Genomic DNA, 26,073 nt, shown 5'->3' on the forward strand with positions numbered 1-26,073 from the left:
ACTGTTCCTTTTAAAAAAGCCTTCATGTCAGTCTTTCAGGAGGCTGACTCTTCTCCAAGGTCTGTTTCACATTATCACCCTAAAACACCTATGGCTTTGGATTTGGAAATTCCCTCAGAATCAACATGCCACCGTTTGTGCATCAAATTTAACCGAGTTTGACTGTCATTTCCTCACCCGACGAGACATTCCGCAAAGCTCCTTGATGAGACAGTAGAATCAGTTGTGACATGAAACTTTAATCTTTATTGAATACAGACTCGTCCAGCAAAAGGAAAATGAGGGCAGGGGGAGGGCTCATGGTAGCGAAACTTGTAATAAATAGACTTCCCCCCCACCTCCACCAAAATAGCTCTCTTCTGCAGCCCCACCCCTAGGCCTCAAGGCCTAATCCTGTGGAAACTATGCCCCTGTGAGGCATCAGCTAAAAAGACTACAGAAAAAGTGCACCTGGTCTCTACGGTTGCCAACTGCCTTCAGTGTTTTACTAAAAAATAAACTGTAATACACGCAACCCACCCACCCCATCCCTCCCACAAAGAACCACCCTGTGACTATTCCATAAAACAGAGCACGTTTGAATTCATCATGCCTAGTGAGGGGGGGGGGGAGCACTCACCCTGCCCCCTGCCAAAACTTTGTGGGGAGGAGGAAGAGGAGAAAGAAATAATTTCGTAACTAAATATGTAAAACTGTGGTCCTGCAATCCTCAAGTTGTAAATGCTGCAGTCCATGTCAACACCCAACAGTGTTTCTAGAGAGTCTCTTAGGTTCCCCTTTTCCTTTGAGATGGGCAGAGAATATGCTAACACCTGAGAGAATCGTGAGCAACCATGGCCACCTTTCCCCACTCCCCGAGATGGTACAGTCTGGTGCTTTCCCCCCTCCCTTGTCCAAATACTGGAGGACCAGCAGAGCCATCCCATTTTCTACCTGTGCAACAACCAGCTCTTCTAAAGTGCAGGAATTTGAGCACCCTCTCCCTTTTCTCTGCACCCCCTCCCCTCCAAATTTCTATTCACGGCTAAAAAAACAAGCCCAGTGGAAGCAGGGAGGAAGGGTGTGTGTGAAGAGAATAACGCTACACTCCATCTAAGGGCCGTGAGTGTCCAAGCAAAAGTGCAGCTAAGTTCAGTCACAGACACACACGCACGCAACCACACACCCGACCACAGGATGCAAAAACAAAAAAAAAAGTGTGTGTGTGTGGGAAATCCAATGAAATGATTTGGGAGGGGGCAGAATCTCCTTCATTCCCAAATACCAAAGAGAAGAGGCAGCTGCCAACCCCCCAGCTCTAAATACAGGAGGGAAAAGCCCCCGTACTTCCCCTCCCCATAATAGCATGCAGAGGCCCAGGTTTGCACACACACACACTCAGCCATACAAGTCTCTCATCCCTACTGTGGTGGGAACCCCTTCCCACTGACATGCCAAGGAGTATTAACATGGTTCCTCATCTCTCCTTCTTCTGGGGGAAGACAAAAGCAAGGCCGCATCTTCCACTCACAGGGGAGCAACGAACAAGGGGCGCCACCCTGTCAACGCCAAAGGAGCAAGGGCTCACCTCATGGAAGAGAGGCAACACCTAGGGCCAGAAAACCCAAAGAGCTCCCCCAACAGGGTATCATAAATGATTCTCCCCACTACATTAAGCCTCTAGTCACTGGAACCCCACTCAGAGGGTGAACTTTGGATCAGGAGGTCTATTGCTTTCTATTGCCATGGGAACCACGCTCCCCTCCCCACCTCGACCTACACATGAGTTCCAAGCCTGTGCAGCAGTAATGACAGCCCTTACCTTACCCTCACCCCAGTATGGCCCCACCTCACCTGATAATGTTCTTCTTTACATGCAATCCACCCCCAGCACCTGTCTTAGGGGACACCAAGGATGCAACAGAGACCCTGCAATTTAATTCTTCTTCCCCCAAATACAGCTGTGCACTTGCCCACGAGTCTAGTGTTGAATAGGGGCCTTGACAATCCCTGTGGGGCAACGGGGAAGGGGGGGCATGCCCACCAACAGACAGGGCAGAGGGCATGAGCTCTGGTTTGGCACAGACCTGGTGAGTGGGGTCAGCTGTACAGGATGGGGACTGCACCAGTGAGTGTCGCTCCCATGCCACAGCAGGGGGGATCCCAGGGGAGAGGGGCCTCCTAGCTCGCCTCTCCCCTCTGCACAGCCAAGCTGTGCTGCAGGTTCAGGCGGTTCATCTTGGCCTCCTCCAGTCCTTGCAGCTTCCGCAACTGGAGCTCGTCCAGTTGCCGCCACAGCTCCTGCCGCTCCTTTTCCTTCTTCAGTTCCCTTTGGGAAAAAGAGGGAAGGGGAAGGCAGGGTGAGAAGCAGGATCCTTCTTTCTTCCGCCCCAAGACCAGCTTCTGCAGTACAACAAGATGGCGGACAGGAAAAGCTCTGGAAAAATCTCATCACAACGGCAAATTCCACATAGAGACAATTCTCCATTCTGCTCCAATTCTCCATCACTGCAGTGATGCTTCTGCATGGGAGTGGTAGGTTTCCCCAAGCCTTCTCCTTCCACCTTCCATTCCCACCTGACCCTGTCTCTTTGTGCCTTTTTATAATTGGCAGTAGGTGTGGTGGTGGAAAGTGTCATCAAGTTGAAGTCAACCTACGGCGACCTTGAAGGATTTTCAAGGCAAGAGACAAACAGAGGTGGTTTGCCACTGCCTGCCTGAGTATCAACTTTATCTTCATTGGTTGTATCCCATCCAAACACTAACCAGAGCCAACCCTGCTTAGCTTCCAAGAATGGCCCAGATCAGGCTAGACTGTGCCATCCAGATCAGGATGGTAGAATGTATGTCACTATAGTTTTAACACTGTAGGGCTATATCCACTGCTGTAATTTTTTAAAAGTCCAGAAGCTTGCCAGCAGTACTAGATATGGACAAGATGCAGAAATGTGTAACCTTCCTGTCCAAATTTTCTCCAAACCTTGCAGGAAAGATCACACCTAAATAGATAGAGGGAAACCCAAGTAGTCGACAGAAGCACGTCACCACTGTGCTGAAACTACAATAAAAACCATGGAATTTGGCATCGTTTTGAGGAAGGACCCAAAGCAAGAGCTCTTTACAACAGCAGCTTTAGTGCACCATGTATTGTGACAGATGCTGTTTTTATTCGAAGCCAAGGGATGCTGACAAGCCCCTTCCTCTTCCTTGGCTACATTTCTCCTCTGCACTGGGGAGCCGTTCAAAACACTCCAGCCTGTATGGCTTTTGTTTAGGAGATAAGACATCACAGACACAGAAAGCCTTTCCGGTTTGGCAAAGGTAGATGGCAGAACAAGAGGAGGGGTCCAGGTTCTTCTTCCCCCCACTCCAGCCCCACCCACTTACTGCTGCTTCTCCACTTTGTAGGAGGCTGTGAGTTCATCGAAGAGTTTCCCATTCATCTCCATAAAGGTCTTGAGGACATTGTAGACCAAAGAAACAATGGTCCTAGGGAAACGAGGAGGAAAACCATAGAATGACATATCAGCTTCCTCTGTTGCCTCCACCCCCATTCACCACCAAATGCAACACCCAACCTTTTACAGGAAAGCAGAAGGACCCTGCTCCCATGTCATGCAAGGGAGTACCTCAAGGGTTCCCAACATGTTGCCCACAAGCACCATGGTGTCTGCCAAACCTCTTCTGGCACCTGCCAAGTTCTGTTAGCAAGTAGGCTAGGTCTGGTGAGGCTTTTGACCACAAACCTGATTGGCTTGCAGTTCTCCAAATATGTTGCTTTGGTAGCGGCTGCCACCACAGCACAAGGATCCTCACTGTGTGACTGCAGGTAAGCTGCAGCAGCCATTTTGTTTGCTGGCTCTGCTCCTGTGGCAGCCATTTTGTGACTGTGCTCACTGCACTGTATCAGAATTCCAAAGATACTTCCAATTAAAAAAGGTTGGGGGCTTACAGATTATGATCTTTCTTTCCCAAGGGGGATTCCCAATGTCTCAGTACTGCCTGCCACCAGGTGCCTGCCTGTCACATGTGTCTCCCAACCCATGCATGTACTCACGGGTTCCAGTGCTCCTTGGAGACACGATAGAGTGTGCCAAAGATGGTGGGCAGCACCGTGTTGCAGTTATCCTCCACCAGGCTCAAGATGTATTCGTTGTTCCAGAAATACAGAGCCCGCTCTGCAACCTACAGGGGACAAAGCAGGGGTCACAGTGTACAGGAAGTATGGGGAAGCGGGGTGGTGGTGGTGGTGGTGGTGGTGGTAGTCTTCCTCTTGCACATCAAGAGCCCATTTGACACCCAACTGACCCCTCACTTAGCCCTTCAAATGAACCAACCCAGTTCATTCTCCTTCCCTGTCAAGGTCACCTGGAAGTGAGGGCTGGCAATACAGCGAGCCACCTGCTTGAAAAGCGGCTCCTGAATCTTCACAAATTGTGAGGGTTCAATGACATCTAGGATCTCTTCTATCTCTCCCAGGAACATCACCTGGTGGAAGGGGGGAAAATATGTATTCACTCCATTTCTAGCTCATCTTTCTCAGATGTGAATTTGCAGAACTTAAAAAGCAAAGCAATAAAATAGCGTAATACATATGATACCCAATTAGAACTAGAATACAAAGATAAGATGAAAGACAATGCAGAAGATAGAGGTATGAACCATTTTTCTCCCGGTATTTTTTGGGTTTGGGTTTAATTTTTGAAAAACTGGAACAAACCCAGATCCTCATGTTGGCTTTTTTCAGGAATTCAAACTCCATGTGGGTCTTGAATGCACACCAGCCTTGGGAACTACACGCAGCAGCGCAGAACTGAGGGCTGGACCCAGCCAGGTCAAGCCCAGCATTTAAATTCTGTGCTGCCTCTGAAGTCCGCATAGAGTTTGGAAGTGGTGCGGCAGAGCTGAGTGCCAGATTCAGCTAGGCCGAGCCCAGCGTTCAGTTCTGCATTGCTGCTTCTGAGACTCATATGGACTTCAGAAGTGATGGTGCAGAGCTGGATTTTGGGCCCAGCCAGTGAGCAGAAGTGAGGGGACCAGGAAAGAGGGGATGGATTCTGAAGTCCTTTTTTTTTTTTAAAGATGGCAGGCCAAGCAGTCTGAAAAATTGGGGCTGCGAGGGAATTAACTTTTTCAGAATCTGGTTTTTAACTCAATGACATTTTCCCCAGCAGAAACACCCTACTAAGAAATACAAATATTGCATTTTAGGGTGGGTTTTTTTTCAGTTCAGTTTTGCCAAATGCATGCACTTAGTAGATGAGAATAATATATATAATAATGCAGTAAACCTGGATTACAAAGATTAGGAAAGAATGCAGTGACATGGTAGTAAATATAATGAACACAGGACTAAGGAAGTGGGGTGGGGTGGAGAACTACCTTCAGATTTTCCATGTGCAATTAATACTGCAGCCCAGTGGTGGGATCCAAAAATTTTAGTAACAGGTTCCCATGGTGGTGGGATTCAAACAATGGCGTAGCGCCAATGGGGATGGGAGGGGCACGGCAGGGGCGTGGCCGGGCATTCTGGGGCAGGGCATTAATAATTTATCTGGTTACTGTAAAAAACTCTTACTGTAAAAAAAAGTTCCTAATTTTTAGCTGGTATCTTTCTGTCCATAATTTAAACTCATTACAACAAGTCCTATCGTCTACTGCCAACAGAAACAACTACTTCTCATCTAATAGACTGCCTGTCAAATACTTAATACTTTCAAATAATTTTATTTCTAGAAATCAAAAGAAGGATACTTTCCTTAAACAAGGAACTTTACCATATTTCTAAAACATGTTTTTAAAACAGCCCAGCAGCCCGTTTTCTACCTTTGCTAACCAGCCACATAGGAAACAACAGGACTTTATGATTTTTGGACCTAATGGAATTTCTAACAGAAAAGCAGACCCAATTAGTAACCCCCTCTCGGCACACACAAATAATTAGTAACCCACTCTCGGGAACTGGTGAGAACCTGCTGGATCCCACCTCTGCTGCAGCCCTCTTCCCTTGATCAAAATGGCCACCTGAACAATTCAATTTTATCACAGTGGTGTTCTGTATATAAACAAGCTGACCTGACCAGATTTTTTAAAGCAGGGGAGAGTTATTACAAATTTCAAAGTTTACGAATGATGCATAATCACAAACGTCTACATCCAGCTCTAACAAAAACCCTTCAGAAGAGAGTAATATTAAATATTCCTAACAAGTTCCAGATGCAAGTCAGAATTGCTATGTGGGTCATCTCTTTGATCTGACTCTGTTCCAAATGACTTAGGAACAAGGATCGTCTTTGCACAAAGATAAACCTGTGGAAATGTTTTCCCTCTTTTCATCTGCTTACAAACTGGTATTTTATATATAAAAAGCACATAGCCTGTTCTTTCTAAGCTTTGCATCAGTGGGTGACAGATTAGTTTGCCTCCACTACTTTGCAATTAGAAAATCTTTCATATTTCTCAACATGCCAAAATGCATCCAAGATGGGCTCATGCTTCCTTTCCTAATGCTTTTTTTCAATTAAATTATAGGAAAAACTCATCAGTAGAGTTTTATATTGCTACATTCCTTATAAAAAGGAACCCTACTCCTTATATAAAAATGACCTCTTGAACATGGGAGAATGTGGGATGGAGAAATTAGGCAAGAACGGAAGATCCATGAGTCTATGTTTACCCCACTATTCCTTCAAGGAACTCAGGGTCATACATGGCTTTATGAACAGACTGGGAAGCCAAAATGGCCCTGGAAAAGCCCCCTCTCCCTCAGAGGAGGAGGAGGAAAGAAAGAAGAAAAGGCATGTGGCGGCTATGCCTGCTGCGAGCAGGATAGGGGCTGAGGGCTTGCAATTGCAGCTCGCTTCTGCCTCCTAGTGGCAGTGGCTGCCACCCACTTTATGCAAGGCAGGGGCAGCTGTCTTATGAGTGGGACAGCGGCTCTCACCAGCTCTTGCCCAGTTCATCCAGGGCTTCTCTAAGAGACTTTTCCTGGTGGCCTTGATGGCCAATCTAGCCCTGCATGGTCCTAAGAACATGAGAAAGAGCCTGCCAGATCAGACCAGAGTCCATCTAGTCCAGCACTCTGCTACGCACAGTGGCCCACCAGGTGCCTTTGGGATGCAGGATGTGAAAGCAATGGCCTTCTGCAGCTGCTCCTCCTGAGCACCTGGTCTGCTAAGGCTTTTGCAATCTCAGATCCTCTCAATTTTATCCCCATAACAATTTTAAAGATCAAGCTGAGACGTTGTGACTGTTCCCAGGCCATCCAGGGAGTTTCCACGTCAAGTGGTGGTTTTGGACCTTGAACTTTGGTTTCCTACTAGATCCTAGTACAACTCTCTAACCACTACAGCACACTGGGACAGTCATGCTGACCCCTCTCCTCACTCTTCTGGCCTCCCCCACAATGCCCATCTCTACCTCCTTCTGTGTACAGGTCTTTGGCCAGTACTTCAACAGCCCACGGATCACCTGGTGCAACAGGGGAAGAGAAACAGAAAACAGAAGGCAAGAAGTTAGGAAGATATGCTGGTATCCCCTGGAGCTTCCATCTTGCTGTTTACAGCTAGACCTTTTCCCCTCAAAAGGAAGAGAATACTACTAACCTGGCATGCTCCGCTGAGGGCTTACCCTCTCAGAGTTTCTGTATTCATGCATTCAGACATTTATCTGTATTACTCTCAGCCTGCCCTGACCTGGAAGTCCCAAGCTAGCCCAGTCTTGCCAGACCATGGTCAGCCCTGGTCAGTACTTGGATGGGAAACCACCAAAGAAGTCCAGGGTTGCTAAGCAGAGGGAGCTATGGCAAACCTCCTCTGTTTGTCTCTGACCTTCAAAGCTCTACAAAGTTGACGTAACTCAGCTATAACTCTGCAGCACTTCCCCCTCCCTCGCCCCCCCCCCCCGGCCCGGCCTGATCTATTATTTCCCAACAAATCTCACACAACCCACTAGGGGCAACAAACTTACATGCTCTGTCAACATGGCATCCTTTTCCAGGAACTGGACCACACAATAAGCCAGCTGCAACAGACGGAAAAGTGAGCACTACAGAGACCAGAATCAAGCACCTCCTTTCCCATGGCTGCTGTCCACTCTCCCCTCCCTTCTACTGGGATTCCAGGATCTGCAAGATCTCAGACAATGCCCTCTTTGTTCCCCTTCCAACAGAGTCTCACCACCACCATCCTAGGATTTAAGGTACTTATTCCCCGCTTTCTCCCCACCAGGGATCCAAAGCAGCTCACAGAATCATTTGTGGTTTTTTCATACCCTATAATTAACAATCCCGTGAGTTAGGTTAGGCTTTCATAGAGTTTCTGTATTTATGCAGGGCCAAGATCACCCAGCAAGTTTTCACAGCTAAATGGGGAATTTGAGCTTGGGTCTCTTAGATCCTCACATGACACATTAACCCAGTGGTTCTCAACCTTCCTAATGCCGCGACCCTTTAATATAGTTCCTCATGTTGTGGTGACCCCCAACCCTAACATTTATCCATTTTACAGATGGAGAACACCGATGCAGAGAGTCTTAGGCGACCCTTGTGAAAGGGTCGTTCGACCCACAAAGGGGTCACGACCCACAGGTTGAGAACCACTGCACTAACCCATATACAACACTGCCAACCAACTGCCTTTCGTGGCTCTCACCTGGGCATGGAATATGGAGAGGGATTTCACTGAATGAAGTGGGATGAGGACTCGTACCAGGAACTGCTTGTGTTCTGTCTTCAAGGGCAGGGCGAAGCCATTGATGATGCTGAACAGAAGGGGAAGCAAACATAAATTAATGCTAGAAAAAGGAGGCTGAGAGACATTGGCCCTTGCCAGGTAAGCCCATACCATCCTGTGGCTCTTGATGCAGGGAAGCAAGAGGCTAGGAATTCTACCTCCAGCAATTGCTGGGGGACATGAAGATGCCAAAGAATCATCCCTCCAAAAATCACATAACCTCAGACTAGAAGAGTAGCATATTGTTCCTCATGCGCCTGCCACCCCCACCCTGAAGCAAGACTTAAGATGCCCTACCATTCTGCCCTTTTTATTCCACCCCACCCCAGCTAGGAAGAAGCACAGAATGACAGATTGAGAAAACAGTGAGGGCGGGAAGAGGCAGAAGTTGCAACACACAACTTTGTGGGGAAATAACAGAAAGGCAGGTCTGACCACAGGTTTTAAAGGCACAGCTCGCCGGTTACCTCCCCAGGATCTCCAGCAGTTCTGCCACACCATTGAAATGCTCCGTCTCATAGATAAACCTGGCAAGGAGGAAGAATAGAATGGGGGAATCTCATCACAGTCTTCTCCACACCAGGGATCACACATCTGAATTCAGTACATCCATATTCACCTTCCAGCAATGCCCTTTCACATCCTAGAGCTGATTTTGGTAGCTTTGCTATTTCACACCATGGGAGATTTTAACATACCAAGCTAGAGGAAAGGCATAGGAAGACAGTCAGTGTGGTTCTTTTGCTCCATACTTCCTGCCTACTAGAAAGAAGGCATGGAAGAGAGGGACCCTCAGAGGTCTCAAAACCTCTTAGACAAGCCATTCAAATGATTTTCTTGCAAGGAACAATAGAGGAGCAGATATGGACTCCCAGCTAGGAAATGAGAAAACAGGAGAGCTTATCCTGCCCCCTAGTGGGCACCAGGTGGCATTACCGTTAAATAGCATCATTCCCACCAGAGTTGCTCTTGGACCTTGACCCTTCAAATTCAGGCAGGCAGATTCAGAACAGACAAAAGGAAGCTCTCTTTCACTCAAAGGATAGTTGGTTTGTGGAATCTTCTGTTACAGAATGTGATCATGGCCACTAATTTAGCTGGCTTTAAAAGGGACTGGACAAGTTAATGAAAGAGAGGCCCATCTATGGCTCCCTCCACGATTAAACTGAATCTTCTAAAGTTCATGATTGGAGGCACCAATAAGAGACAGTTTTGGCCGACGTGGCCAATAATGCAGGTCACCCAGGGATCTGAGCAGCTAGGCCACTCTGTGAAAAACAGGAGGCTGGACTAGACAGACTATTGATATTTATTGATTTATGACATTTTTACCCCGCCAATCTCCTGAAGGACTCAAGGTGGCTTACACATAAAATATGAGGAGGGTTGGCTGCTCTTATGTTTTTCAGGCAGTGTGATGGCTTTTAGACCAGAAGCAGCATAGAGCTGACCTGCAAACTGAACCACCTTTCGCCAAATTTGGGGGATCAGGTTGGGGTGGAAGAAGAAGAGCTCACCGCAAGAAAATGTTGTTGCATTGCTTGCGGATGTAGGCACGCAGGCCCAGGAACTTGCCGTAGACACGGTGGAGGATGGTCTTGAGGTATTCACGCTCCCGGGGGTCCTCGCTGTCAAATAGCTCTAGTAGCTAGAGGAAAGCAGAGATATTAAGGAGACAGGGGAGGGGGCTGTGGCTCAGTGGCAAAGCTTTCCACACACAAAAATTCCAGGTTCAATTCCTGGCATCATCAGCTAAGGATCAAGACACAGGAGCTGCATCTGCCTGAGAACCCGGGGTGATGCTGCCCCTTAAGAGGAGACAAAACTGATCTTGACAGACCAAAGGCCTAACAGTATAAAGCATCTCAATGTGTCCCAAGTGCTCTGTTTGCTGTCTTCAATGCATGGCAGCCTCTTTCTAAAGCAGGGGTCTGCAACCTGCAGCCAATTAGCCATGCTGGCAGGGGCTGATGGGAATTGTAGTTCATGAATATCTGGAGAGCCGCAGGTTGCAGACCCCTGTTCTAAAGGCTCAAGAAGAACTCTCTTATCAAGGACTATCTGAACAAGATATTGGGAGATTAAACCAGAGGCCCTTCTGCACACAAAGAAGACATTCTACCACTGAGCCACAACCAGTCCCCCTGGGCCACACTCGAATTAAACAAGGACAAGCCAACATTTGATCTATGAAGAGTTGGTTTTTATACCCCACCCTTCCCCACCTTTAAGGAGTCTCAAAGGGGCTTCCAAATGCCTTTCCCTCCTCTCTCCCCATGTGAGGTAGATGGAGCTGAGGGACTTGTCAGAGAACTGTGACCGGCCCAAGGTCACCCAGCAAGTTTCATGTGGAGAAGCAGGGAAATATACCCAGTTCTCCAGATTAGAGTCAGCCTACCTAACGCTATTCTAGGAGGAATGTGATTCATTTATTTTTCCCACCTTCTAACCTCTGCAAGCAACTCTGGACTTTCTTAGTAGTCTCCCATTCAAGAACTAACTAGGGCAGACCCTGCTTAGCTTTCAAGATGCTTTCAGGGCAATGTAAGATAAGTTTTAAAAGCATTCAACAATAAAATACAAAGAATAGATTACAGCTTTATCTGTTGGGCTGATTTTCCACAGAAGCATTCTGTTGTCCTGACCTGGGTGGCCCATGATAGTCAAATCTCATCAGACCTCAAGAGTAAGCAGAGTGGGCCGTGGTTAGCATTTCAATGGGAGACCACCAAATCATGTCCGTTTGCCTCATGTCTTGAAAACCCTACGAAATCTCTGCAAGTTGACTGCAACTTGATGGCACTTTCCCTAAAGCAATCTATGGCAACACAACAGGTATCAGATACCTTTCCCTTGCCCAGGGTTTCACCAACCAGCCATAGGCTTCCACCTGAAGGCTCTGCAGAACCATGATTGGCAGGTCAAAAATCTCAACAAAAACAGAGCTGCTCTTTGGGAACCAAGAGCAAAAGGGGTTATTGTTGAGAAAACTCAATTCCATGTGGGCACCCACCCTGCTTCAGGAGGACGAGAAGGAGTAGTAGTAGTAGTTTGGATTTATATCCAACTTTTTTCTCCCGTAAGGAGACTCAAGGTGGCTTACAAGCTCCTTTCCCTTCCTCTCCCCACAACAGACACCTTGTGAGGTATGTGGGGCTGAGAGAATTCTGAGAGAACTGTGACTAGCCCAAGGTCACCCAGCAGGCATGTAGGAGTGCGGAAACACATCTGGTTCACCAGATAAGCCTCTGCCACTCAGGTGGAGGAGTGGGGAACCAATCCCGGTTCTCCAGATTAGAATCCACCTGCTCTTAACCACTACACCACACTGGATAACCTTGCTTCCATGATTTGAAGAGACTGGAATAGCTTGTATCATCCAGATCAAGGCACTATACAGCAGGACTGTACTGCTTTCTTATCTCTGGTTCCCAGTGTCTTTTTAAAGTTGCTGATTCATAAGCATACCATGTTCTTAACTGGTGTCCCCCCAAGTTTCCTTAGTAGGCTTTGACAATGGAGTGTGTCAAAAACATTGTGAAGAATGTGTGTATTTGCTAAAAAAAATGGGAAGGCAGGGCTTGTCTTTATGTAACAATGCTCGACCTTCTGCAGCAAGGTGTGCTCTTCAATAAAGGAAATAAGTCTAGCTTTACTCCCAGATCTTAATCAATACTTTAACCACTACACACACTGGCTCAACACACAGAATGTGTGGTTTGCAGCAGCATTGCTACCTTTCTGCCTTCCAATTAAGTGGGTTATTACCAGGTTTATTATCTTATTTTTATACCAAGTGGCTCCATGAGCACCTTATAACAGTTGTTTTCATACTTAAGCAACCACATTTCAATTTTTTATTTTTTGGGAGGGAGATCCCCAGTATCGTTTCTCCTTCCACAGGAAAGAGGAAGTGCTAACCGCATGCCATTTCAAAGTGCTAGTTGAATGCTAGGCATGCCCCACAGAGATTGTCAAAGTCTCGCAACCGCAATACAAGGGCCAGATCAAAAAGGAAGCTTTTTAAAAAGTTTGTACTGTCTGCACATAGCCCACTGTCAGCTCCCAGAGGGTAGCTGCTTCTATATGGTCACCACCACCCAAAAGGCCCAAATTCTAATAGACTTTGCCCTTTGTTAGGAAGCAGCGTTGCACCAGAGACAGCAAAGGAACTTCCTTATGTTATTACTTGTAGCCAGAGGCCAGCTGAGCAGCAACAGGAAGGGGGTTGGAAATATTTTCACCTTTGCACATGCAAAAGAACAAGATCAGCATCACACAAAAACCTGAACTTCTGTTGGTGGTGGTGTTGGAAAGTGTTGTTAAGTCACAGCCAACTTATGAAAACCATGTTGGGTTTTCAAGGCAAGAGGTGCTTGTTCATTTATTAAACATTTCCATCATTTATATCCAAGGCAGCAGAGGTGGTTTGCAATTGTCAACCTCTGCAAGCAACTCTGGACTTTCTTAGTAGTCTCCCATTCAAGAACTAACTAGGGCCGACCCTGCTTAGCTTTCAAGATCTAATAAGATCAAGTTAGCCTCAGCCACCTGGGTCAGGGTAAGCTTCCAGCACCCAATTCAAAACCTCGACTGCCTATGGATGCTACGTTGCTTCTTCCTATTTCAACAGTGAATCCTTTGCATGAGAAAGTGGCATGAAAAACTGTTCCACTTTATACCTGAAGTTACCATCACCACTCAGCCAAGTTAGATTTCTACAGGCTGAGCTACTGAATTCTGATAAGCAACAGTTAGTTTTCTGGCTAATATTCTGCAGAGATCTGGAAACTGGATGGACGTCACAAATTTATGAGCTCCTGCCCTTCAAATGAACGAAATACCAATTCCATTCCCTTTTTTGGAAGGTAGGAATCTGTGCTCCCATTCCTAGAAAACTGAAAGGGCTCAGTTTCCAAAGGCATGAGAGGCATTTGCCCCATCCATGAGTCTTACAGACCACCTGGAAGAACCACACACTCTACAGATTCCCAGACACTGGCTTGAGAAATCTTAACTTACAACAATTAAAGTCCATCACACAGAAACATGGGAAGGGATGTCTGCTACCTCGCAGAACTTCCTTCATTTCTTGCATTTCATTTTGACATGACAACAGTTTATTCCTTCTTGAGGCACTGGCTAGCACACTTGGAATCCCTTTCTCCAAGCTACATTGGTCACGTCAAAGCAAAATGAGGCTAACTGAAGACTGAGCAAGATTCAAGTCCAGTAGCAGTTAAAAGTCCATCGAGATTTCTTGAACTGGATACTCAATCTCATCAGGTTTCGGAAGCTAAACAGGTTGGCCCTGTTTAGTATTTGGATGGGAGACCACCAAGCAATACCAGGTTTGGGGAATACCAAGTGATTCTGGCCGTGAAAGCCTTCGACAATACCAGGTTTACCTTGAAGAGGCAGGCAATGCCAAACTATCTCTGAATGGCTCTTGCCTTGACAACCCCACAAGGTTGCCATAAGTCCGTTGCGACAGAAAAAGAGATTTCTAGGGTATAAGCTTTCGATAGTTAAAGCTCCCTTTGTCAAAGAGCTTCAACTCTCAAAAGCTAATTGCCTGGATTAATTTTGTTGGAAGGCTGGTCCCTTTATCAAGTTGTTCTGTACCCACAACCAAAATGGAGGTCTTAAAAAACACTTATGTCCAGCACTGAGGCCCGCATGTGGAGAAAAGAAGACACACCCATAATGACCAATAACATGCACTCCAGCTGTAAGCTATATAAATATCTCTTTGCCCAGCCTTCACCCCTTCCCCAACACACATACACACCAACTCACCAGCAATACGAATTTCTGGTCTATGTAGCGCTTGGCAACTGAGGGTTGGAAGTCTGGGCTCTCAAGAAACCGGAGGAAAAACTCATAAACAAGCTGAGAAGAAACAGGCAAGAGTTGAAAACCGCAGGCATGAAATGCTTGACCCACTTCCTTCTTTCCTGACCACCAGTACAATGCACAAACTGTAGGCACGCTAACGTTAGAATGGGAGGAACTGGAAAGAGAGTCCACCATCACTTCCTGCCTCTCAGAGAAGCCAAAATCATCCGGGTCACTGCCACCCTCCCATCAGACTCCTCACTAGCTGAGAAATGACAGAGGTCTCACCTGTAGATGTGGCCAAGAAGGCTCCAAGTTGGGTTCATCTTCTTCAGGGTCAAACTCAGGGTTCTCACTGGGAGGAAGTGTCCGGAAGATATTGACAGTGATCTAGGGATTGTGGAGAAACCAGCTATGTTAAGAGGTCCTGGTGTTTTTACTGCCTGCATTCATCAGGCAATACAACCCTCTGCTGTCCAAAGACACAGGAATGGGCATTTGGGGTAAAACCAGCAAGATGCTTTAAGGAAGCTCAGAAATAGGTTTCTGGCACCATGTTACCCCACAGCATTTGGTGGCCAGATGTGTGGATAGCCACTAGAAACAGAAGTTTTCTCTTCCTATCGTGGACAATTAACTTTCAATACTTCCACTGCAGATGACTACCCACCTAAAACTCATGGAAGACCAGTCGCTGCACCAAAGCAGTTCCCCCCCACACAACCAAAATGTCCTTTCTTAGTAACAAAGGCTGAACAAAAGTGTACGATTCTAGGAACCATTTCCCCTCCCCAAAATCATTTTGCATCAGTTGTCCTGCTCGGCAGCCAACATTCTGGCTGAGTCCTTCCGGCTTCCAGCCTCTCTGACTCCTATAGAATTTAGGGTTACTCAGTACAACTGACAGGCAATACATTCAGGACAGAAAGAAAGAAAAAAGAAGTACTTCTTTGTTCAACAATTGCAACGTACTCTCCACAGAGTATGAACAAAGAAAGAGAGTTTTTTTGGGATACTTAAATCAATGACTTAGGTAATGATATAACTAATGATTTTGGGTAATTAGAGTTAGTAAAGACGCTATGGATAAGAACAGGGGTAGGGAACCTGCGGCTCTCCAGATGTTCAGGAACTACAATTCCCATCAGCCTCTGTCAGCTTGGCCAATTGGCCATGCTGGTAGGGGCTGATGGGAATTGTAGTTCCTGAACATCTGGAGAGCCGCAGGTTCCCTACCCCTGGATAAGAAGGAACTACTCAGCAAATTTCACAATGGTTGTAATAATTGATCTTATGGGGAAATTTTAAAAAAATGGATTTTAAAATATAAAAAAACCAAAAACACATCATTATACTGTAGAATTCACAGCTAGTATATGTAGCAGTGGCCAAAAGGGGTGGCTTTAAAAGAGAATTAGACAGATTTGTGGATAGATTAATCAATAGCAACTAGCCATGGCGATCTAAAGAGGACCCTCCATAGTCAAAAGCAGCAATACGAGTGCAAGGAAGCAACACTAGCAGAAGAAGTTGTACTTTTTTGCTGGTCCTTGAGCAGTTGGAGTGAAACAGGAACTGGACTAGTCAGACTACGGATCTGATCTAGCAAGAGCTCTAAATTTGGTGTGGTAATTAAGCAACATTTTGTGCTTATGGGACATCCCCCTCCCACCCCCGGTCCTCCTGCCCTCCCCTCACCATCTTTATGATCTCAGGGTAGAGTGGCTCAATGAGAATGCCACGGTTCGTGGCCACACACTCCACCAGTTCGTTGAGGGCTGCTCGCTTGATCTCCTTGCCCTTCAGGTCTGCAACACAATCCAGGAAGTCGAAGAGGATGGAGCACTGCTGGAGCTTCTTGCACAGAAGGTCATGCAGCTCTGAAACAGGAGCATCTGAAGGAAAGGAAGAGGAGGGATTCACAAGGACCACTTCTGACACCAGAGACAGCAAAATCCTTCTCCGAGACACAGGTTCGGAGCTAGTATGACCTCCTCTGCTTTATTTACTCAATATGTGCCACATGAAACGAATCCCAGAACCGAAGCACAGCCCATTCCAACTCAAAAATAAACCCAGGAATGGAACATCACATTGGACAAAAGGTCAGACCTCTGGATGAGAAACAATAATTTTACAGCTTCAATGAGTCTAAGATAAAATTATCAAAAGAGGTTTTACAGGTGGTATTTTACACTACTGGGGTTGGTTAAAATGAAAAGCTGTACTTCGTATTTTTGTTGGAAATGCAAAAAGAAGGTCGGATCATTCATGCATATGTGGTGGGAATATCCCATAATTAAGAAATTTTGGAGATGATTGGTATAATGGAAATTAAAAAAAACCATAATCTAGAAATAAAACCTGAGATTTTCCTGTCGGGCTTAGTGAATGACAACAAACTCCAGAGAAATGACACCTTATTTCTATATTTGATTGTAAATAAAAAAAATAAAACTGCAAAGAAGTGGAAATCAACATCACCGCCTCAAGTTCAAGATTGGGAGAAGAAAATCTATGAAATTGTGGACATTGATAACTTAACACATAAACTGAGAAGACCAGATCAATTTGAAAGAACATGCGATTTGTATATCAATTATCTTAATTCTACTAAATTTCCTCTCTCCCTCCACCTATCTTTCCAGTCAGTTTGAATTCCGTAGAGATAAGAAAAAATACAATGCGTTAAAATAAATTTTAAGCATTGAAATGGGTGATAAAATGAACCTATTTTGATTGTTTTATTTGGAAGTAACTTTAGAGATCTGTCTCAATAGTGGAAGCAAAAGAAAGCTGTTAGTACTTTTAATTCTTTCTTCTTTCTCTTGTACTCTCCCTTTTATCTTATATAAATCCTCTAATTCTTCCTATCACTCATTTTCTTTCTTCAAAATCTCTTGACATAATTTGACTTTCAATAATTATTCAAATGTATAGTATTGTCTCTTGTGATTGTAAACATAAAACATATGAGATGTACTTAGCCTGTTAGGGTAAGGTTATGTTTGTATATCATTTTACTTTTTCATTCTTTCCGTTTTTGCTATTGTTGTTTTCTTAATAAAGTTTATTTAAAAAATGAACCCAGAAGTAAGAAATGGGGAGATCCCAGACAAATGTATTTTTCTTTTATGTACACTGAGAGCATATGCACCGGAGACAAATTCCTTGTGTGTCCAATCACACTTGGCCAATAAAGATTCTATTCTATTCTATTCTATTCTTCTTGATCATATGAAGCTGCCTTATACAGCATCAGATGCTTGGTCCATCACAATATTATCTACTGAGAGGTCCTTCACTTCACATCAGCTACTGCCTCATCCTTTAAACTACAGATGCCTGTGACTGAACTTGGGAACTTCTACATGCCAAGCAGATGCTCTGCCACTGAGCCATGGCCCCTCTACCAGGTGGTCCTTGCACTACAAAAGCCTCTCAAGGTGAGAGATCCTGGCAAGGATTCCTCAGTTTGGAATGCAACCATCACTCCTTCTATTTCTTGGAAGACTCCTTGGGAGTGCGGGTGCAATATGCACTCCTAGACCAAAGTGAACATGCCAGGCAGCCCGAGTTAATTCCTGAGAGCACTCAACTGTCTAGTGGCCTGCTTAATGCCTTTTCCCTGTAATGACTCTGGTTGTCTCAGGCAGGATTACGGTAGTTCACAGCTTGGCACAACACAACAGCTTGGGATCAGGAAGATGTAGCTGTAGCCCTGCATGCATGGGAGAAAACGGGATGATGTTTTGTGGCCTAGAACTGAAAGGCGATCCCAGCATTAAAAAGGGTGCGGCGGCAGCATTTCCAGGAGACTTGGAAGAGGTCCTTTGCTGCAAATGCATGTGGCTAATTCTGGCAAGGCACACCATGCCAAAGAGATGCCCAGGAGAAGAAGTGAGGAATGGGCACTCCGAAAACAGTGGTGGCTATGCCAGGGGCTGGGCCCTGACACTTCACAATTTGTACCCACTAACCTACTTGAATCCATTCTAAAGTACCTGCAGCCTTTGCAAACTATGGCACCAGGTGGAAATCTATCTTTAGCAACCGCCAAGAGGGTCAAAGGGTTCTATCAGTATTAAGGTTGGCTCTGACCATCACGGATAACTGTGGAAGGGTGTGGCTCAGTGACAGAACGTCTGCTTTGAATGCAAAAGGTCCCAGGTTCAATTCCAGGCATGCCTATTTCAAAGCATCAAGCAAGAGATGATGTGAAAAACCTTTATTGGAGACCCTGAAAAGACGCTGTCAGTCTGAGCAGGCAACGCTGATCTTGTAAGACCTGTGGTCTCACACAATACATGGCAGGTTTATGGCTTATGGACCCCTTGCCTGAACAAATAGTAATGAAAGATCATGGGAGGAGCGGGGTGGGTGGGGGGTGGGGGGTGGGAAGCCAAGCCCTTTCCTGACAGATAGGTGTGCACCCAATACAGGGTAAACCTGACAGGGCTGTTTCTGATGGGTAAAACCTAAAGCCAGCATGGTTTAGTGATCAGTGTTTGGATCTGGTTCATCTCTCACAAAACTCCCAGGATTATTTTGGGGCATTCTCTCTGAACTTCACCTGCTTCCCTAGGGTGACTGTGAGAATAACATGAAGAAGCAAATCAGGTACACTGTCTTGAGATCCTGGGAGGGAGATCAGGCTCAAAACATGGTAGATAAAGCAACCAAGCATTCAGGGTGATGGAAAAAAGGGAATGTGAGGGGCTGACAGTCACCAGAAGGTCAGGGAATGGAGAACAGAAGGTTGCAGACATCGAGAAGCTGTGACTTGAGACCCGCGGCATCAATTACAGCCCTACAAGCCATGTTGCCGTCTCCTCCTTCGTGCCCCTTGGGGTAGGAAGCAGTGCTGGGAATCCCCCTGGGAACTGTAACCATGGCAGCGCTGGAGCCAGACAGCCACATCCAGAGGCAGAGAGGACCAGCCCCTAGTTCAGGGACCAGCAGAGGTGTGGTAGCTGCACTTCCCTACTCCCCCTCCCACCGCCTGGAAAGAACCTCCCAGAGTCTGAAAAGCATTTCCAAAGTGAACAGGAGTCTCCAAGAGCAACCCAGGAGAATCATTCCTCCCATCCTGACAGGAAGCCAGGCACATGGAAAGCCACACTTCCCTCTCACCTATTTTTAAACCTCTAGGGTTTAAATAGCTTTTACTGCATTCAATCATTCAGCCCCGGCTATGCCCCTTCAACTAGGGCAGTGGTGGCGAACCTTTGGCACTCCAGATGTTATGGACTACAATTCCCATCAGCCCCAATTGGCCATGCTGGCAGGGGCTGATGGGAATTGTAGTCCATGAACATCGAAAGTGCCAAAGGTTCGCCACCACGGGACTAGGGTGAGGGTGGCTACCAACAGACCCTTTGCCCATTGCTGAGAGCACCCACAAAGAGGTCCACAGAATGGTCCTGTGTGTACTACAGAGAACACCTGAAGGTGCTGAACATGCAATTTGTGCAACTGTGAGAGCAGCAGTGCTCAGCCCCAGGAACAGGTTGTTTCAGTACCATAGAAAGACCCCCAAAAGGTAAATTCTCTGCATGGGCGGAAGCAGCCTTGACCCAGCTGTTGTGGTGGGAGAACAGCTGGGCCGGTGCTGATGCCCATGCAGAGAATTTATCTTTCATTAGAATGTGTTGGGGCAAGGGTGTAGCCCAAGGATGCTCACTCAACATTGTGGGGGTTAAGGACCTATTGGTCCTAGAAAGTGCCATCAAGATGCGGCTGATTTTGGCAACCCTGTAAGATTTTCAAGGTAACCGATCAGCTCAAGTGGTTTCCCACGGCCTACCTTCACATCACATGACCCTGGTATTCCCACCTGAATACTAACCAGGGCCAACCATGCTTGGCTTCTGAGATCTGACATGATCAGGCTATCCTGGGTCATCCAGGCCAAAGCAAGGAGCTTTCACTCAGGCCATTTCCACACTGGGTTTTCGCTCCAGCTTGGCTTCTGAAGTAAATGGGTTTTCCTACTCTCTTAACATATAGTATACTTTAGTACTTCCCCAGCAGAGCCGTAGCTGGGCAGGAGTGCACCCAGGGTGCACTCTGTGTTTTCTACACCCTGCGGCCCCTCCCCCCACGAGCCTCCTCCCCACTTACCTTTTCCAGCTGGCAGAAAACAGCTTTCTGACGGCTGAAAATGGGCCAGGCGGGGGGGGGGGCAGGCCTGGCAGGGGGAAGGGAGGCGGGGCCAGGGCGATTTTCACGCCCCCTGGCACGCGTCCAGTGCAACGTGACCCCCCCTCTCCCTTGTAGCTCCGCCACTGTTCCCCATTTTTTCTGTTGTTTTTTCAGATCACTTTTGTGGTAAACTGGAAAACAATCTAAAAAAAGAAAACCCACCAAGCAAACGGGAGAGGAAGGACCGAGCAGATGATATCGTGTGAAAGGGGGGGGGGTTAATAATGCATTTAAAAATCCATGCTGGAGCAAAAACTTGGGAGTCAAAAAAGCCCTCAGTGGCCAACCAACTCCCACACATATTTCTGGAACAGCACAGCAATACAGCCAAGGCTCTTGGGTCACCTCCTAAAATCAGAACAGGTATGAAAAGGTGTCATGCCAAAACTAAAAAACCACAGAAGTGAAGATTAAGGGTTAAACTCCAAGCAGCCACCTTTCCCATCTCAAAGCAACACCCAAGGTGCATAATGGAGCTCAACGAGGAAGCAACCTGGCTGGTGCTAAATCTGCAGCCAAGACTTATGCCTGGCATCAGGCAGGCGCTTTGACAGGCAAATACTTGCCTCTGCTTCTAGCCTACAGACATTCATGACTCAATGCCTGCCTTGCTTTTTATGCATTGCTTTTCTGCACAGCTCCAAGCTACAGCTTTTGAGTGAGGAAGGTTAGGCTGACAGTGATTAGTCAAAGAGCTGGATGGCTCAGCTCCGAACCTGAGTTTTCCACAATTCAGACTCTCTTTTCAAGATACTGCAGGTTGGTAGTTTTGTACTGTCACTAGGTTCAATGGGAAAGAATAAGGCATGTGCTGGACCCTCACTTTGAAATGCGTGGAAAATAAAAACGCTCATCAATGGTTCGGTGGTACAATGGCTCAGTGGTACTGCAGGTGTAAGGGACCCTGGTTAAGACATCAGCATTGCCAGGTAAAAGGATCCCAAGTAGCAGAGCTGGGAAAGACTTGTTCACAGCACAAGTGGCTGCAAACCTTCTACCAGCTGGTACTGTGCTATATGTACCAGTGGTCTCACTTCAACTGAAAGTTATTTTCTTAATGCATGCATATGCCCAGAAATTTAAGACATAATAAAAGCTAAAACCCAGACTCTCTTCCTCACAGGAAGAACTGATGGCCTTGGAGGTGACCTTGCCTGGCTCCAAGCTTTGTCCTTTCTGTAACGGTGGTCCCCAAACCTGCTTATTACTACAGTGGAGCACTATCCAGATTCACTATTCCACAAAAGTGGGGGGTGGAGGCAACCCACAATTGCTCCCATTCTGTCACAGTGATGCAAGTAAAGGATGCACCTGTAGAAAAGTAAGGTGGGTCTTTGGTAAGAAGAGGGAGGGAAGTAGAATGACTACCAGCATGGGGAGGGGGCTGTGGCTCAGTGGGAGAGCATCTCTTGAGCATACAGAAGGTCCCAGGTTTAACCCCCAGCATCTCCGGATAAAAAGGACCAGGCAGCAGGTGATGTGAAAGACATCTGCAGCCAGACTGAGGAGACAATACTGACCTTGAGGGACCAACAGTCTGATCCCTATACATAATTTGCGAAGGGTTTGGAATGTCCAACAAACCCCAGCCAATGGGTGTGCAGGGGCGGGGGGACGATTCTCACCAATTCTCACCTAGGATCGAGGGCCCTTGTCTGTTTCCCACATTGCACAGGGCTTGGAAAACTGGCGGGGGGAACACAGCCCTCTCCTGCCCGCTTCCCCACCCCTTTCTAGAGCCCATTTCATTTGGTTTTTAAAATGGGCTTTACTGCTAGTTTAATATAAGGCTGATTCATGGGCTTCTGTGAAAATTACTCAAGTACTTGCTGGCCATCCAAACACCCAGGCTTGTGAGCAAACTAAAATATTGGAAAACACTTTTTGCCAGCTTCAGTTGTGGGGCTGAAGAGACCACAGCTATACTTATGGGTCCACCTTCAGCAAATCAGCGGCAGGGCTGGAAAGCAACTCAGAGCCCAGACTCAGGCAACGGAGCCCTTGGCTCTCCCAAGGCCTCCCAGAGGCACAGGGCTCCTGCACCATGTTCCTCATTTTGGGAAGGAGAGAGGAAGCGCAGGTGCTGATGGAACCCAGTCCTTACACAGTCATACCTGGGCCTTACCTTTCAACAAAGGGAGAGGCGTGAGCTCCTGCTGGTTGCTCTGGTACCGGAACTGGGAGGAACTGTGAGACCGCCTCTGGCGGGAGCGACGCAGCGAGCGCCGGGAGAAGCCATCCACTTTATCCGGTGGTGGCACCGGGGACATTCCCGGGGATGAAGGGCTGGTGGGAGTGACGGCGGGCGGTATCTTGGTCTCCATACTGGTAGCATGCAAGAGCCAGCACCGCCGGCTGAGCCAAGAGGATGTTCAGTACCGAGAGCCCCCTTAACACCCTGGCATTGTTTCTGGCCTCTCCTCAGGACAAGGCATTTGCCCCATGACAGGAGCCGGGGGTCTGGCTCCCCGGCCCTCCGATACAGCCTGTGCTCAGCTTCGCAGAACCCTCCGCCGATGCTTCTGAGACCAGGTGGCACCAGGATTACATCCAGCCCAGTCCTCGGCCTGCTGGGCCCCCCATGCAGGCTACTCTTGGCCTACGGAGCCGGATCCCGGCAGCAGTGCCTTCTTCAGGGAAGCCCCAGAGGAGGAGACGGGCATGAAGGGCAGGGCTGCCAGAAGCGCGTTCCGTCCAGTCCCGCTTGTCCCAGTCAAAGGTCACCCGCAGGCTGGGGGCAGCCTGTCACCGGAGAGGGGACCGGCTGCTCCTCCGGCCTCTCCCCGCGGCCCCTCCCTAGCCGGGTCCTCCCCGCTCCAGCTGCCGCCCGCCGGGTTGCCCTTCCACCATCAGCCTCCAAAACGGGAGACCCCCAACTTCGCAGCAGGGCGGGAAAGCAACAGCGGGCGCCACTCCTTGCAAAGTCCGCGAAAGGCTGGGGCCGGCCAACCCGCTCCCCGGCTTTCAGGGTGCTTCGGGTGGTTCAGTCCCTAGCGGCTGCCTCCCCCGCCGCGCGTCTCGGGAAGCCTCGGGGGAGCAGCGACGGCTCACGCTCGGCCGCAGGGGCAGGGGGTTGGCTGAGCAGGAGCCATGCCAGGGGCGAGCGGGCAGCCAGGGCCTGGCAGCTCCGCCATAGAGCACGAAGGGCAACGCCGCGCGGAGCCGTCTCCTTGGCACCCAGCAGGCCGATTCAGGGCGCAGCCGCCGCCGCAGGTGCAAGCAGGTGCATCGCTCGGAGCAAACAGCGGCGAGAGCAAAGCCCCTCCTTCGGCTCCGCTCCCCTCTTCCTTCTCCTTGCTGCTGCTGCTGCTGCCGCCGCCGCCGCCGCCCGTGCTCCGCAGCGCATTCAGGGCAAAGCGCCTGTGCAGCCCCGTCCTCCCCGCGGCGCGTGCACAGACCGGCGCGCGCGCGCCCCGGGCCGCACAAGGCCCAACCCCGGCAGCGCGCGCCTCCCTTTGATCCGCCTGTCTTGAGGCTGACACTAAGTAACCTTCCAGGGCCACGTGACCGCCACACGGGCCCTCCCATTGGCCCCTTAAAAATAGAATCTGCGTCATTCGCCATTGGATGATGTCATCCGCGCTGGTCATTGGAGCCACAGAAAAGGGGGGAGGCAGTGATAGCTACGGCGCTTCTCCCTTCTTTCAAGCCGGCCACTTGCCCTCTGGACACTGCCTGATGCTTTCCCTGCAGTTCGCGGCGTCGCTGCCAGCCCATCCTGCCCCAGTCCCGCCCGAGTAGTCAACTGTACTCTTTACCCGTCTTAGTATGCAGGTGCTTCTGCAGGTGGGCAGTCCCCTGGGGCACCTGCTGCGGCTCCTGGTCGTCTGAATGGGTTCGGGGCGTGCATGTTTAACATGCGTGACATTGAAGCTGATCTTAAGCATCATGCGTAAAGTGACCGTGTTCTTAATCGTTTGCACCCCAGATCCCATTCCTGTCCCACCCTCTGTTCAAAACAGGGCAAGTTGTTGTGAAATAGGATGCCACCCAAGGTGCTTAAGTAGTAACAGTGGTTCGTGTGTCAGAAGAAGAAATTGGCCGTTCATCGCATATGTATTAGTTGGTTCTATCCTGCTCTTTCATGCAGGGCCAGAAGACATTGTAATTTTCACAGCAGCCCTGTATGGTAGGCCAGTGTTATTACTGTTTGGCGCATAAGCTATGTTTTGTAGCACCGGAACATGGGATTTGTCTATCCAAAACTATCCAGTGATAAAGGTGGGGTTTGAACATGCGTGAAGAACTGTGCTTTGTACTTGGTGAACTTGGCTGAGGAGGAAATGGGGCAAAGGCTGAGAAACAGCGACTGTGTCCTTTTAACCTGTGTTAAATAGAACAAGACAGACCACAAAGCCTAGAAAGTGTACTGACTCCGGGATGGAGTTTCTTACTTAGCAAAGCAGCTCCTTTGCTGTGGTTTAATGAATGCTAACCCTTGACTCACATCCTGCTGGTAAATGGAGTAGAACTATTCCATACACTTTATGGCCCCCAAAAGAGTTAAAATAGTGGCATGTTCATTTGCATCATGGGAGTTGTAGGCCAAATATGGGTCATCTGTCTTTTTTTCCTCTGCCTCCGCAGCAGCTGCTGCTACACTAATGTAATATGTAAAGAACTGGGAGATAAATGCTGTGGCGTTGTTGTTGTTGCTGTAGTACTTGCACCAGTGACGTAGGTATAGATTTTTTATGGGAGGGGGTTTGGGGTGGGGGTACGCCCCCACCTGCCCCTGGGGGTGTGGCCCTGCCTCCCCAAGCCCCGCCCCTAGCCTCAGTGCTCATAAAAGCAGCTCTTCGAGGCCAGGAATGGCAGACTCCCCTGCCCCGCCTTCCCCTCCAGGCAAAGGCGTAGCTAGGGAAAATGGAGCCCAGTGCAAAATCTAAGTTTTGTACACACACCCCATGGGTGGCCACTGTGATGCTGGAATCCACACCCAAACAGCATCACTTTCAATGGTGTTTAAACTAGGGAGCCCAGATTCTCCTTTTAAATCCACCTTAAAGGGAAAATCTGGGGTCCCCAGTTAGAACAACAATGAAAGTGATGCTGTTTTGGGGTGGATTCTCCACCACCCTGAAACAGTATCACTTTCAATGTTTAAACTGGGGACCTCAGGTTCTCCCTTTAAATCCATACTAAAGGGGGGATTTAAAAGGAAAATCTGGGAAAAATTTTTTTTGGGGGGGAGTGCCTTCTGTCAGGAGTGCAATTGTTAAGCTAGCAGCACCAAACTTTCAGGGTATCTTTAGGAGACTCTCCTGATGATACCATCCAGGTTTGGTGAAGTTTGGTTCAGGGGGGTCCAAAGTTATGG

At 48.0% G+C, this 26,073-nt stretch overlaps 1 protein-coding gene across 1 annotated transcript; it reads right to left on the reverse strand.

Annotated features, from left to right (window-relative positions):
- Positions 1–226: 226 nt before the first annotated feature.
- On the reverse strand, positions 227–24,152 carry PPP2R5B (protein phosphatase 2 regulatory subunit B'beta). Its single transcript, XM_048514207.1, has 13 exons — positions 22,879–24,152; positions 16,248–16,444; positions 14,838–14,939; positions 14,511–14,603; positions 10,229–10,359; positions 9,179–9,238; positions 8,631–8,739; positions 7,948–8,001; positions 7,399–7,449; positions 4,348–4,467; positions 4,037–4,164; positions 3,367–3,468; positions 227–2,308 (listed from the first exon to the last, which is right to left on the reverse strand). Exons 1-13 carry the CDS (start codon positions 23,075–23,077, stop codon positions 2,161–2,163), a joined length of 1,494 nt encoding a protein of 497 aa, XP_048370164.1. The 5' UTR covers positions 23,078–24,152; the 3' UTR covers positions 227–2,160.
- Between the last annotated feature and the right edge of the window lie 1,921 nt (positions 24,153–26,073).

This window comes from Sphaerodactylus townsendi, linkage group LG01, assembly GCF_021028975.2.
Source record: "Sphaerodactylus townsendi isolate TG3544 linkage group LG01, MPM_Stown_v2.3, whole genome shotgun sequence".
Classification (NCBI taxonomy): Eukaryota; Metazoa; Chordata; class Lepidosauria; order Squamata; family Sphaerodactylidae; genus Sphaerodactylus; species Sphaerodactylus townsendi.

Bases quoted from the DNA above. Each gene is read 5' to 3' on its own strand.
- PPP2R5B (XM_048514207.1), bottom strand. From the start codon at position 23,077: ATGGAGACCAAGATACCGCCCGCCGTCACTCCCACCAGCCCTTCATCC. The intron at 16,445-22,878 runs GTAAGGCCCAGG...CCTTTCCTTCAG, and splicing joins GCCTCTCCCTTTGTTGAAAG to ATGCTCCTGTTTCAGAGCTG. The intron at 4,165-4,347 runs GTGACCTTGACA...TGTCCCCTGTAG, and splicing joins TTGCCAGCCCTCACTTCCAG to GTTGCAGAGCGGGCTCTGTA.